This window comes from Mesocricetus auratus, unplaced genomic scaffold (assembly GCF_017639785.1).
Source record: "Mesocricetus auratus isolate SY011 unplaced genomic scaffold, BCM_Maur_2.0 Super-Scaffold_100007, whole genome shotgun sequence".
Taxonomy (NCBI): Eukaryota; Metazoa; Chordata; class Mammalia; order Rodentia; family Cricetidae; genus Mesocricetus; species Mesocricetus auratus.
In genome coordinates this window covers 75,257,893-75,271,070 of record NW_024429191.1, presented here as the reverse complement: position 1 = coordinate 75,271,070, position 13,178 = coordinate 75,257,893, and the positions used below count along the sequence as shown (strand labels likewise).

The 13,178-nt window shown below is 55.2% G+C and overlaps 1 protein-coding gene across 5 annotated transcripts in view; it reads right to left on the bottom strand.

The window, feature by feature from the left end:
* Positions 1-13,178, bottom strand: part of Arhgap23 (Rho GTPase activating protein 23) — a 96,266-nt gene that overhangs the window by 53,139 nt on the left and 29,949 nt on the right. For 4 of the 5 annotated variants that reach the window (XM_040749604.1, XM_040749601.1, XM_040749602.1 and 1 more), the window contains exons 2-6: positions 5,049-5,210; positions 2,451-2,502; positions 547-642; positions 287-365; positions 115-169 (exon numbers count right to left, since the gene is read on the bottom strand). In XM_040749604.1, the coding sequence (XP_040605538.1) occupies positions 115-169; positions 287-365; positions 547-642; positions 2,451-2,502; positions 5,049-5,210 (444 nt within the window). Of the gene's footprint in view, positions 1-114; positions 170-286; positions 366-546; positions 643-2,450; positions 2,503-5,048; positions 5,211-8,899; positions 9,317-13,178 lie in introns of those variants that run through there. The other variant, XM_040749603.1, reaches the window with a different exon arrangement.

Here is a 13,178-nt window from a genome sequence, read left to right as displayed (position 1 = left end):
GGATGGGTCTGGAAGTCCCAGTTGAGCAATGTCAAGCTACTTCTTTCTCTTTTCTCCCATAAGGGCCCAGAAGACTGCTGGGCCCAGGTCCCCCATACAGACAGAGGGACTCACCAGCTGAAGGATGTCCTCATCCTTGGGCATGATGGAGAGCTCCAGGGTGTCATCACTGCAGAGACAGGGAGAGTCAAGCCAGAGGTGACAGGGTCTGGGGAGAGGGATCCAGCTGCAGTGTGGGAGGGGGAGTCTACATGCTACACTGGAAACAAGAAGGCCAGCCGCTCACCTGTTCTGGATCAGACCTATGACTTGGGAGTATGTCTTCCCAACGACGCTCTCCCCATTCACCTTCACCAGTCGGTCTCCTAGGGACAGGGAGTGGGACCACATGTGAGAGCCCAAAGCAGGGATGGAGGGTACCCTGTACCAAGCATGAACGATGGTGAGAGGACAAGAGCCTCCTTGGCATCCGGGTTCAAGAACCCCAACCCAGTTAGAAGGAAAGGTGGCCTCAGAGGAGTATGTGAAGCCACTGGGCAGGCTTACCTGTTCGAAGCCCTGCCCTGTGGGCGGGGCCACCATCCTTCACATTCTTCACAAAGATGGTGTCCATGGGCTCCAATCGGTGCCGGGGGGAGGGTCCTGGTGGGCATCAGCCAGGTTAGCTGGGGGTGGCTAACACCCATGCACAGCTATACATATAGGGGTCACACACTCAGAGGGTGGTCGCATACAGACACCAGCATGCAATGACCCGCACTCCCGCAGGACCTAAGCCCACAGTCACACAAGGTCCCACAACAGGAGGACACCACCGAGGACACACGAAGAGCTGTCCACAGCATTGAGCTGAATCCCTATCCTGTGCTAGAAGCCGGGTCCTTCCAGAGGTCACTATCAAGCAGACTTCACATACAATTCACAAGACAAAGGGGAATGCTATGCAGGAGGCCTCTACAAGGCTGACAAGATGGTTCTGTGGGGAAAGACATTTGCATGGTCTGAATTCAATCCCTGAAACCCACAGAAAGGTGGAAGGAGAGAGCTAACTCCACCAAGTTGTCCTCTGATCTTGACACACTCGGCATGGTACATGCACACTCTGGCATTATCCCAAACACACACACTGATAATGTTCAAAAAGAGAGCCCTGTCTGGGTTGTAGAGATGAATCAGCGGTTAAGAGCACTGACTGCTCTTGCACAGGGCCTGGGTTTCATCCCAAAACCCACATGGCAGCTCACAACTACCTGTAACTCTAGTTCCAGGGCATCTGGCACTCTCTTCTAACATACTAGGGCTCCTGTACACACATGGTTCACAAACATGCATATACCCAGGCGCACACAAACAAAATATTTTAATGCACCTATCCAGAGAGATACCCAGTATGCCTTCCCGCCCTTCTTCTTTCTCCAGGGTCAAGGGCTCCAGACAGAAGCCTGAGAACACTGGGATGGGCACAGGATGGACACTAACCCCATCACCTGCCAATAAGACTGCCCCACTGGAACTGTGCTGGGACAGAGGGCTCCTTCTCCTTCAGTACCAGGAGGATCATGTCTCCATAGCTGCCCACAGACAGAGGCAGGGCAGGAAAGCGCCTGCTTGGGGAGTCCAGCTTTAAATACTTGGGGAGCTTGAGAGCCAGCAAAGGACCCTTAAGATAGCAAAGGTGAGCCAGACAGTGGTGGCACACTCTTTTAATGCCAGCACTCGAGAGGCAGAGGCAGGCAGATCACTGTGAATTCGAGGCCAGCCTGGTCTACAGAGCTAGTTCCAGGACAGTCAGGGCTGCTACACAGAGAAATACTGTCTCAAAAACCCAAAACCAAACAAACAAAAAGACAGCAAAGGGGACAGTAAGGTGAGTTAGGCTCACATTTAAGACACACCTTGCAGGGCGTTGGTGGCACACGCCTTTAATCCCAGCACTCGGGAGGCAGAGGCAGGCAGATCTCTGTGAGTTCGAGGCCAGCCTGGTCTACAGAGTAAGTTCCAGGACAGCCTCCAAAACAATACAGAGAAACCCTGTCTCGAAAAACCAAAAAAAAAAAAAAAAAAAAAAAGACACACCTTAAGGCCCACTGTTCCTTTCGGAACCTCACTGTCCACTGTCTCCACCCACAAGATGAATCCATGCTCAGTCCACCCCAACCCTGATCCACAGACCCTGTAGCCTTGGCCTAGACTGAGAGAAAGTAGGGGGGGGGACCAGATGGGGATCTGTCACCCGGAATACCCAGTATCAGGTGGCTGTGGAAGGGACAGGCCCATAGGAAGACAACAATGAGAGGGGAAAACTGGGGAGGAATAACAGAGAATGAGGAGAATGCCTGGAGCTAGGCCAGCCAGGAACAGAAAGGAGAGACAGGGACAAGAAGAGGGTGGGGCCACTGGGGAGCAGGAGAGAAACTGAAGCCCTGCCCCACCCCTGCTCCTCCCCTTACCTCCTCCTCCTCCTCCTCCTCCTCCTCGGCCTCGGCCTCCATTCTCTTCCTCCTGCAGGGAACAGAGAGGTGGGTGGGCACCTGTTCAGCCCCCAGCAGCATCAGCGGCGTGCTGCAACTGAGCAGCCATGCCGAGTCATCCCCGCCTCTAACTCTTGTCTCCTTCCAACCAGCCAACGGCAAGGAGATGTTAGAGGAGTCTGGGTCGGAACAGATATCCCAGTAATATATACACACATCCTATTCTCAGACCTGCCAGTCCCATCACACTAGCATCCCAGGATTCCAGGAACATCCATTCTACCTGGGATCCATGCCCTCTTCCCCAAGGGAGGCTGCAATCCAAGGGAGGAGGTACCCAACACACAGGCAGAGGACTCAGGAGGACAAAGATAAGTCGCCTGACAAGTGTAAACAGGGCTATCTCTCTCAGAGAATGGGCTGGGAGGTCTGATTAGCAAGGGGGAGGGGTGCACACTTAGGGCTGGATGTGCTGAGCCAACACCAGCAAGGGGCAAAAGTCAGACCAAGCATTCTGGAAAGAAGAGGGGGCCAGGAAAGGACCTTTGATTAGCAGAAGTGGGTGTCAGGCAAGGGGTAGGAGTCTTGTAGCTACCTATAGGGGTTAAGGGAGAAGTGCAAGGAGGGGCAGGGGTCCATCCTGGTGAGGGTGGGCACTGGCATTGGGAGAAGAACCACAAGAAAAACAGAGACAGGCTGAGCCAGTGGGGGTAACATCTCAGAGGTGACAGGACCTTCAGGGTCATATTATCCATCCAGCCTTTCAGCAGCAGAACCGGGACCCAAACTCAGGGCTCACTGGCAGCCCAGTCAGGTCAAGGTGGGCCAGGAAGGAGCCTGGCCTCTGCCCAGTTCCCCATGGGAGGCGCATGCCCACTGATGTGAGCTGACAACATGGACAGCAGGTGGCAGAGGCAGACAGATGCACTTGGATGGCCAAGCTCACTGCAGGCTCCCAGGCAGAGAACTCTGGCCTCCTAACTGCCTCCGGACGAGAGCTTCTCTCAGTCCAGGGCAGGTTCTAGAAAGAGAGGGGGCAATCCTGGCTTCTCTTGCCCCAGAGTTGGCCAGTGACCCATGAGAAAGAGAGTCCACCATGCTAGACCACAGCCTCTGTCACTGACACTTCTCCACAGCGTCCTGAGAGAAGGTGACAAGAGCTAGAAAGAAGGAAAGGAAGGACTAGGAGTTCCAGGAGTAAAGGGGCCGGTGCCCTTGGTCACCTGCTGCATAGGCATAGTCACAGTCAGTGACAGTGATGATCCTGGTATCAAAACTTCATACACATGTGAAAGCCACAAAGTATGTGACAGACATGTACACACACCATAACACTACACCACACACACACACACACACACTGTTACACAGGTACAGACACATACAGAGAAACCTAATGCTTTGTGTGGCAGGTGGAGCCAAGGTACCCAAGCAATAATCCCCCAACAGTTGTGCAGGCTGATCCAGCCCTGCAGGAAGGAGAGAGGGGTTCGTCAACTCTAATAGACATGTGTCTTCTCTGCAGGGAGGGAGGTTGGGAGGTTTACTGCTGCCTGACTATCCCCCTGTCTTCCACACTCTTTGCCCCAGCTGGTGGCCTTGCATTGGCCTGAGAAGCTCTGGTTCTGCAATTCAGAGAGCCTGATGCATCTGTGTGTGGGATGGAAAGGCTCTTAGGGAGCAAGGCAAAGTAGCCCCCAGGAGAAACTTAACCACAGAGTGGTGAGAAGGCTCTAAATCCAACGACCAAATCTACAACAACACAGGATTGCGTTAGGACTAAGACCTGGGGGCCCTTGGACCCCTCCCCCAGGACACTTTCCAGCAAATAAGGGGAGTGGGAGTGGGGGTCCCTGACTCCTCGGCCAAGGGATGGAAAGAGCTGACCCAGGTCAAGAATCAGTGAACAAGTGAACAAGGAGCCCATTACCCAAAATGACTATTCCCAGAGACCGTGTATGTGTGTGGGTGTGTGTGCGCGCGCGTATGCGCACGCGTGTTTGTCTATGCGTGTGTGCGTGTTTATGTGTCTATGTGTGTATGTCTGTGTGTCTGTGTGTGTCTTTGTATGTGTGTGTCTCTGTGTGTGTTTGTGTGTCTCTGTGTGTCTGTGTGTCTTTGTATGTGTGTGTCTCTGTGTGTGTCTGTGTGTGTGTGTCTGTGTGTCTACGTGTGTCTCTGTGTGTGTCTGTGTGTGTGTCTGTGTGTCTACGTGTGTCTCTGTGTGTGTTTGTCTATGTGTGTGTCTATTTGTGTGCCTGTGTGTGTGTCTGTGTGTGTTTGTCTATGTGTGTGTCTATTTGTGTGTATGTGCGTGTCTGCACATGCAGACCTGTATATACGGACTTCTTACCTCTGCATCCCGGAACAACACCCAGTCCAGAAAAGTTAGGGAGTTTGTCCACAGTCACAGAGAGAGTCCTAGGTTCAGCTGGCACTGCCTCCTTACCACGCTCTTATGAGGTTCAGAAGGGAGGCAGGCTGGACCCCTGGAGGGACTCCTCTGACAGGCAGCTAGCAGAGGCCAACTGGCTTCTCTCCCATTAAACTCCCCAGAGTGGCCGGGCGCTGACATACCTTCAGGCTGCAGTGCACAGCTGACTCAGGCGGGTACACGATGAAGTGTCGCAAGGTGAAACCAAAGCCATCCTGGAAATTTTTGCGCAGCAGCAGTGTTCTTGGCCCCTGCCAGGGGAAGGGGCGCCCAGAAGAGCACCCATCTCGTGGGCCCAGTGGAAGCTGCAAGAGCACAGGGAGATGGGTGAGTGAGCATTCGGTAGCCTTTGTCCACAGCTCTGCAACTCCTCCAGCTGCCTGGGAGCCTAGGACCTGACAGGGACCACCAACCTCCACAGCCACAAGGGCCCAGGTCCCCTCACCATATCCTTCCTCTCTCACTCTCCAAAGCCTGACAGCTTCTCCCCTCTGAGTTTTTCCTTCAGTGCCCTCATGGCACCCCTGCCTCCCTGGAAACTGAGCCAGTACACATGTACTGTGTGCCAGACACTGCACACACAGCTTTTCCACACAGGAAGTTGTGCATACGACTCTCTATAACCCTACACATACATGCATGAACACACTCAAACACACACACCTTATGCGGACAGAACATACCACAAATACAGGCACACACACACAAAAAGTCACACATAAGCTGGATGGTGGTGGCACACGCCTTTAGTCCCAGCACTCAGGTGGCAGAGGCAGGAAGATCTCTGAGTTCAAGGCCAGCCTGGTCTACAAAGAGTTCCAGGACAGCCAAGACTACATAGAGAAACTCTGTCCCAAAAAACCAAAAAATAAACAAATGATAAAATAAAAAGTAACAAATGTGCTCACAGGCAGACTCACAGAATCATATGTATACACCACGCAAGCGCACAGGCATGGACGGACACAGGTGCACATAACCAGTCTTGCATTCACACATGTACACAGCACAGACCCACATGTCTGCATAGACTGGCACACAAATACACTCCAACAGCATGGGATCAAAAGCTCCAACTGGACACCAGGCCACTAAAGGGACTTGCTGAGGTTGCAAAGCTCAGCCCAAAGGCCAGGCTGGTTCACCAGAAAGGCAGATGGGAGATACTGCCCTCTGTTCATCCTGCGGGAATGTTTGGGATTCCCCTAGATGACATCAAAGGTTATCCAATGACAAGAGTTGAGGGGGGCCATATAGCAACACATCTGGAGCAGGAGGTAAGAGATGACAGACAGAGAAGACTTTGGTGTCTTTGGACACCAAGATAAACAGCCAGTAACAGGCGTGAGATAAATGGCGTGCAGAGAGGGTGACAGAAAAGACCAGTGCCAGGGGATAGGGTGTGAGGAAAGCAAGAAGCCTTTGGCAAACCCTCAAATACCCGCAGCCACTGGACAGCCTGAGCTAGTATTTGCCTCTGACCCAAAGCCCCAGGAAGCCAAAAGCTCCCCACCAGCCACTGGACAGCCTGAGCTAGTATTTGCCTCTGACCCAAAGCCCCAGGAAGCCAAAAGCTCCCCACCAGCCCCTTCAACAGGCTTCCAGCTCCTCCCTGGCCCTGGCAGGAATCTGAAGAAGAGATGAAAGGCCCAGGGCTGGTGTGGACGTGGGTGTACGCAGCTCCCGCTGCATGGGGAAGCGTCCCTCTGCTGGCTGGAGAAAGCTCACAAACACCTGACACACAGGCAGGACAAGAGGCCCATGTGAGAAACTGCCCACCCCTGCTCACCAAGTCAACAGAGGGAGAGCTCCTGCGGGTGCATAGCCAGGAGGCTTAGTCGCCATCCAGCAGGGTTAGGGAGAGAGCAGATTCTGGAATCTCAGTAAGTAAAAGAAAAATGAGACAGACACAATGGGTTTGCAGACTGTAGTCTCAGGGAACAGAACCAGGTGGAGGACACCAAACAGCTGAATGAGGCACCAGAAAAGGAGGCCTTCCACAGCCTAAGAAAACATAAGGGCTTAGGTAGGTTCTGAGCTCTCCATCCCCAGAAGGGTCAAGCAAGGCCTAGACTACTCCTAGTCCCTGTCCTTAGCAGGGACCCAGTGATGTCCCCTCAGTTCCTTTACTTGTGGCTATACTCTGACCTCTTTCATGGGCCCTACATTCATGGGGTCCAAGGAGCCTGTCGAACAGTCACTGGAAATTCCTTGAGATTTGAACACATCCCTCCCTGATTTCCCTGATAGGAAAGATGATTTCATGGGTTCCCAGAGCCTCTCCCACAGAAAGCCCTGCTCCCCCTCTAGTATGGGCTACCCTCCTTCCCACTCCCACCCAGGCTCAGAGATGAGGGTGTTTGCAGGGCCCATTGTTTTGCTGGTGCCCTGGATTAAGGTTTAAGCCACCAGCTGCCCCAGTGATGAGAAGCGGCTGGGACAGGTCCCCACATGTTCCCCTCCCCTCCCCCTACACATACATCCTGCCTAGAGCTGCCAGCTGCCTGGGGGTGCCACTCCCTGAGGGGACCTGCTTGTAATCCAGGACAGCGGGTATGCCTTCCTCTCACTGGTCTCTCCTCACCCAGCACAACAGCCCCCCCCCCTTATCTAAGCCTCTCCAAGTCCTCTGTTCTTTCCTCCCAGGTCCAGTCTCCCACTCCTTCCAATTAGTCTCTTGATAATGTCAGAAGTCGCCCCCTGTCCCCCTCCCCCATCCCCGCCAGCCACCACATCCCTATCAAAAAAGGAGACTCCACAGACCCAGTCAGGGCTGGCTGCTCCCCTGTGGGAAGTTCTTTTGGATTTAGCCTCAATCCTTCGTGTTACCTTATATGCCGGTTTCTGCTCCTCCCCTCTGACCTGGGACAGCACTGAGTCTAGCTCTCCTCTTGAGGGCGAGAGTGGTACAATGTACAGAAACAGAGGTCGGGCAGTGGTGGCGCACACCTTTAATCCCAGCACTGGGGAGGCAGAGGCAGGCGGATCTCTCTGAGTTCAAGGCCAGCCTGGTCTACAGAGCAAGTTCTAGGACAGCTAGGGCTGGTTACACAGAGAAACCCTGTCTTGAACCCTCCCCCCCCAAAAAAAAGGAGAGAGAGAGATCCAGCATTGCGAGCTAGGGAGATGGAGAAGTATAGTGCAGCTCCCCTAATTCTGATTCTCTGACACGGGCACACAGACAGGGGACAGAGGGGGGCCACAGGTATTGCTGATTAAGCCCTTCTGGCTGAAATCTATTTGCAATTACTCTCACCCTCTTGTCTGAAAACAAAGACATCCAGAAACTCCAACTGTTGTTAAAGAAGGACCAACAGCCCATGGAACACACGAGGCAGAAGTGGGCACCGGATGGATGGGCCACATCAGTATGACACTCCCCCAGCCCAACCCAACCCAGCATAAGGAGGTCTTTGCAGAGAACACAGTATTGATGCTGGCATGACACGCACTGTGACTCACGCCTACCAGCCCAGCAGATCCTGAACATCAAACCCCCCTTCCCCCGAGTCAGGCCACTGCCAGCCCTGGGAATCGCCCACTGCCTGCTGGGGGCCCATTCTGTCACCTCAACTTCCTCTGGCCACTAGGAAACCCTTAAGTGCCTCTGTGTCAGCAGCGTCCCTGCTGATAGGAAAGAAGATAGGAGAACAGAGTGGCACCCACTGTTCAGGTTAGTGACCCTATGCCTAGCTGGCACTGAGTCTCTGCCAGTCTGGATTCCTAGATATGCCAGCGACTCCTCCAGTCATCAGGCCCCATTCCATCCTTTCACTGTCTGTAAACCAGGAGGGCTGAGACCACAGGTACCTTGACCCAGACTCCAGGTTCCACGCAGTGCCGCTGGGAAAACTCCCACATAAACGCTGCCACCTCACCCTGACTCTAGATGTCCGTCTAGAAAAGCAGGACGCCCTCAGCTCGAGAGTGGGTTACCCGAGCGCCCACAGCCCCTGACATCCAGCTCCCACCCGACTCCAAAGCTGTTGCTCACCCTGGCCGGACGCAGCCCGGGTGCTCGGCGGTCGCTGTGGCTCAGACACGGCAGCCAGAGGCAGCGCGGCTCCGGGGCGCTGCAGTCCACGCCGACGGCTCGCTCCCAGCGCCAGCCCTCGACGCCCGCGCGCTCCACGCGCCACACGGCGCTGCCCACCAGCGCGGCCTGCGGGGACCCCCGAGCTCGGCAACCGTCGCGGCCCCAGCGCGCACCAGGCCTGGCTTCTGGAGCAGGACGCGCTGTGCGGGATTCCGTGAGTCGGCGCCCGGCGGGGGACGTCCTCGGACCCCCGCGCGGCAGGCGGAGCCCAGGAGTCCCAGTCCGCCCCCCAGAGCCGCGGGCTCGAGGCCCAGAGGCCCCGAGGGGGCGGCCGGCCCGCGCGGACGGCGGCAGGACGGCTGGAGCGGGGCCGCGCCTCCTGCGCCGCCCGGGTGAAAGCGCCCGCCAGAGCGGGGCAGGGACACGCCGACAAGTCGCTGGGACAGACGCCTCCCCCTCCGGGGCGGCCCCGGCGCCACGCCAGCCCACCCTCCGCCCCGCCAGAGGTTTTGAGCGGTCCCTGCTGAGGCACAGCACACACAGATCACACCATGCAAACACAAGGACCCACACTGCTGGGCGATCACACTATGGGCCCATTGGCTTCACATTCCTGCAGAAACATAGTCTGGCTGTGTGCCTCACAGCATCCCTTCCACTTGTCCCTCGCAGACACACTTTCCACACAGACCCTCAGTGTGGATATCACACCTTTGGACATCCTCCCATGCAAGCATCCCTCCCCAATGGGAACACATGCAAGCACAGCCAGACCTTTACAGACCACAAAGCAATGCCCGTGTAACCACATACAAGCCGGCTGGTGACAGGCACACACTGCATCAGACATTGTGCTCTTCAAAGAGAACACACACTGTCAGTCCAGAGTGAGGTGTGGCAGAGTGTACAGTGCACCTTCGGGCTACAGAGACCTCACTCCAGTCCCCCCTTCCTCGGGACCCTTGCCCATGAACCCTGGTGTCACCAAGCTGAGAGGAGGCTCCCTCTGCCACCTCCAGAGTGGGAGTCAGATGGGAAGCTGGCTGATTCCAGACACTGCTCTCTCCCCCTTCCTGGCTCTCCAGGCCTCACCCTTCCCCCAGCAGAGGCAGAGCAGGCAGTGGCTTTGGGCGGTATTCTCTACTGCCATCCATACCCCGAGTTCATGGAGGCATTTGTCACAACAACCACCACTACAGGACAGTCTATGCACAGGGAGGGAAATGCCCTGCAGAAGGGGCACAAGCCCAGAGCCCATCTGAGAGAGAGAGAGAGCCACAGGCCTGGGCTGCTTTCAAGCACTTATCTGGCCAGCCACTATCCTCATTTGCCAGGAAGGTGGCCCATGTGATAGGCAGCTCCCGAAAAGGCAGAAAGGCATGGCAGAGGACGGGAGAGCGGGGAGTCGGTGGGCAGGATGGAGGGAAGGAAGAACAGAGGAGGAAGGGTGAGGGTGAGGCCCAGGGTGGGGGGGACCGAGTCAGCCAGAGAACGGTTTTGTTCTCCTGTTTCCTGTTTGCTGCTTGTGGGGCCCATGCAGGAGCTGGACCCCCACCTCCACCCTGCGGAAGCCCGACGGGAAGAGAAAGGCTGCCATGAGCTGAGTCAGGACTCTAGAAGAGCAGGAAAGGACCAGTCAGGGACAGCGGGGCAGCCAGGGACGGTGAACTGAGTCCACGTTCTCTGCCCTCCTTGTCACTTCCTCCCAAAGGCAGACATTCATAGATCAGGGAGCCATATGTCCTCATCCATGCTGATTCTGGGGCCCAAAGTAGAGGGCAGACACACAAACGTGCTTCCTCCCTTCAGGCCTCCTCACTAAGCCCTCCCAGCTGCCTAACCGCCACCTTCGGGAGCCCTAGCTGTCCTGGATAGCCCCGGTCTGCCTGCCTCTGCTTCTGCCACCATGCCAAGCTTGTTTTTAAGTATGTGTATGTGTTCATGAGGGCGCACATGCCACTTCCCTAGGAGGTCAGAGGGAAATCTCCACTGTCGGTCTTTGCGTTCTGCATTGTGGCTCCCACATAGACTCCGAGGGTTGGAATCCAGATCCCACACTTGTGTGGCTGTACCTTTACATGCTAAGCCATCTCCCTAGCCCCCAACTGCCTTCTTTTTTGCTGCAAGCCCAGGTCTTGCATTTAAGCAAAGAGATTCTTCATTCTTTCACCCTGTGAGCCTCTCATGACTGACCAATGGTGAGTGTCTAATTAAGACTGGAGGGACTGGGGGCCATAGGGAGGGCAGAGGCACGTAACATTGTGTCCAGGCCTGCAGAGACCTTGAAAGAGACCAGAACCTCCCATGTCCACTTTCTGTCTTTTAACCTGGCAGATGCAGAGAAGGCTGCCTCGGCAGAGAGACATGGAGAGAAGGGAGACAAGGGGGGAGGGTTGTATAGTGCACACAGTAGGGCCTCAAAGGTGGGCCACAGCAAGAAATGATCTTCTAGGCCTGGGGAGCCAGCTCCCTCCTGTTTCCTCTGGGAAAGGAATGTGGGGTGGGCCCCAGGGCCCAAGGGGGAGGGGCAAGCCTGGGAAATACCAGGCGTTGCTGAGATTCTATTCCAAGCCTTCCTGCCCAGTGCGTCCTCCCCCCACACCCTGCCCGCTTCCTCCCCCACTGCCGGAATCACGCACTGGCCAGCCTCTCCCAGCCCCCTAAGTGGACCAGCTGGCAAAATCTATTCCACTTATCTTCCTAACCCTGTCCAGGGGCTCAGGACAGCACCCCTAAGGAAGGGCACCCAGAATTCTAAAAAGTAATTCTAATTATGATCCTTCTCTAAGTGCTGGATATTCCCCATGACTTTTTTTTTAGGGTGGGGGGACAGGATATTGCTATGTGCTCTAGTGGCATAGAACTCTGTATACCACCCAAGCTGGCCTTGAACTCATAGTAATCCCTCTGCCTCAATCTCCTGTCTGTTGGGATTACAGACATTTATATCCATTCCTGGCTCAGAGAGGGGTTCTTAGTACTTTACTTTTCTTTTTTTAGGAGGCAGGGTTTCAATGCTGGCCTTGAACTCTCTGTATAGCTGAGGGTGACCTTGAACTCCTAATTCTCCTCTTTCACCTCTCAAAGTTCTGGGATTACAGATGTGTACCACCATACCTGGCTCCCATTTTTAAAGACTTCTTTTTATTTATTATTTTTTTTAATTATGAGTGTGCGCGCATGTGTGTGTATGAATACAGATTCCTAGGAGGACTGGGGAGGGCATCGGCTCCCCTGGAGCTGAATACAGACAGCTGTAAGCCATCCACATGGGTTCTGGGAGTCAACCAGAGAGTTCTGCTCTTAACCACTGAGCCATCTCTCCAGGTCCCTCTTCCCCCTATTTTTGAGACAGGGTCTCAATGTGTGGCTCCAACTGGCGATGAACTCACAGAGATCCACCTGTCTCTGCCTTCTGTGCTGGGACTAAAGGCGTGAGCCACCATGCCTACCACTCCCCCTTCCCCCTTCTCCCGCCCCATTTTTAAAATTACAATGACACTCAAGAGGGCAAGGACAGAGAAAGGGAAGGCCTCACTGTTGTGTCATCAGGGTATGATCCCACCCCCAGATCCCTCTACATTACCTTCTGGGTTATCCATTCAACTACCCCACCCAGAGTGGTGCCATGGGCCAGAGTAAGACCTCTGGGAAACTTAAGGCACACACAGTCCCTGTCAACAGGGCCCTTCCATCAGGAGGGTCCCCCAGCTCCAGACTCAGCCCCAGTCAGCTGCTCTCATTGCCACCCTCAGGCAGTCCTCACACGCAAAGGGGGCTCCTTACATGACATCAGGGGCCTGGACTTCTGAGAGGGGCAGTAATGGTCTCCCAAGCTAGACCTCCAGGAGAGGAGGGTGGAGAGCAGAGGAACCAGGGAAGGGGAGGAGAGCCGTCCGGAGCTCAGGGGTCAGGGACAGAAGGAGGGAAGCTGATAGCCTTGCCGAGCCTGCAGCTCAGGAAGCCAGAGACAGGGCTCAAGGTCAGTCCCGCCTGTTCTTCCTTCCTCTGCTTGCCCAGCGCCTCCTCCCAGACCTTAGGTCCCAACTACAGGTGACCAACAAGGGCCCCACCCCCAGAGAATCATCCATCTGGTCTCTCACACCACCAAACACAAACCCAAAGCTGTCTACAACCTCACACACATGGAGAAATCCCCAGCCCGGGCTATCCTAGGCATGTGGGCATGTGATAAACAATGCGGGCCACTGGCCTAGTCTCCTCCCTCCAGGGCAGT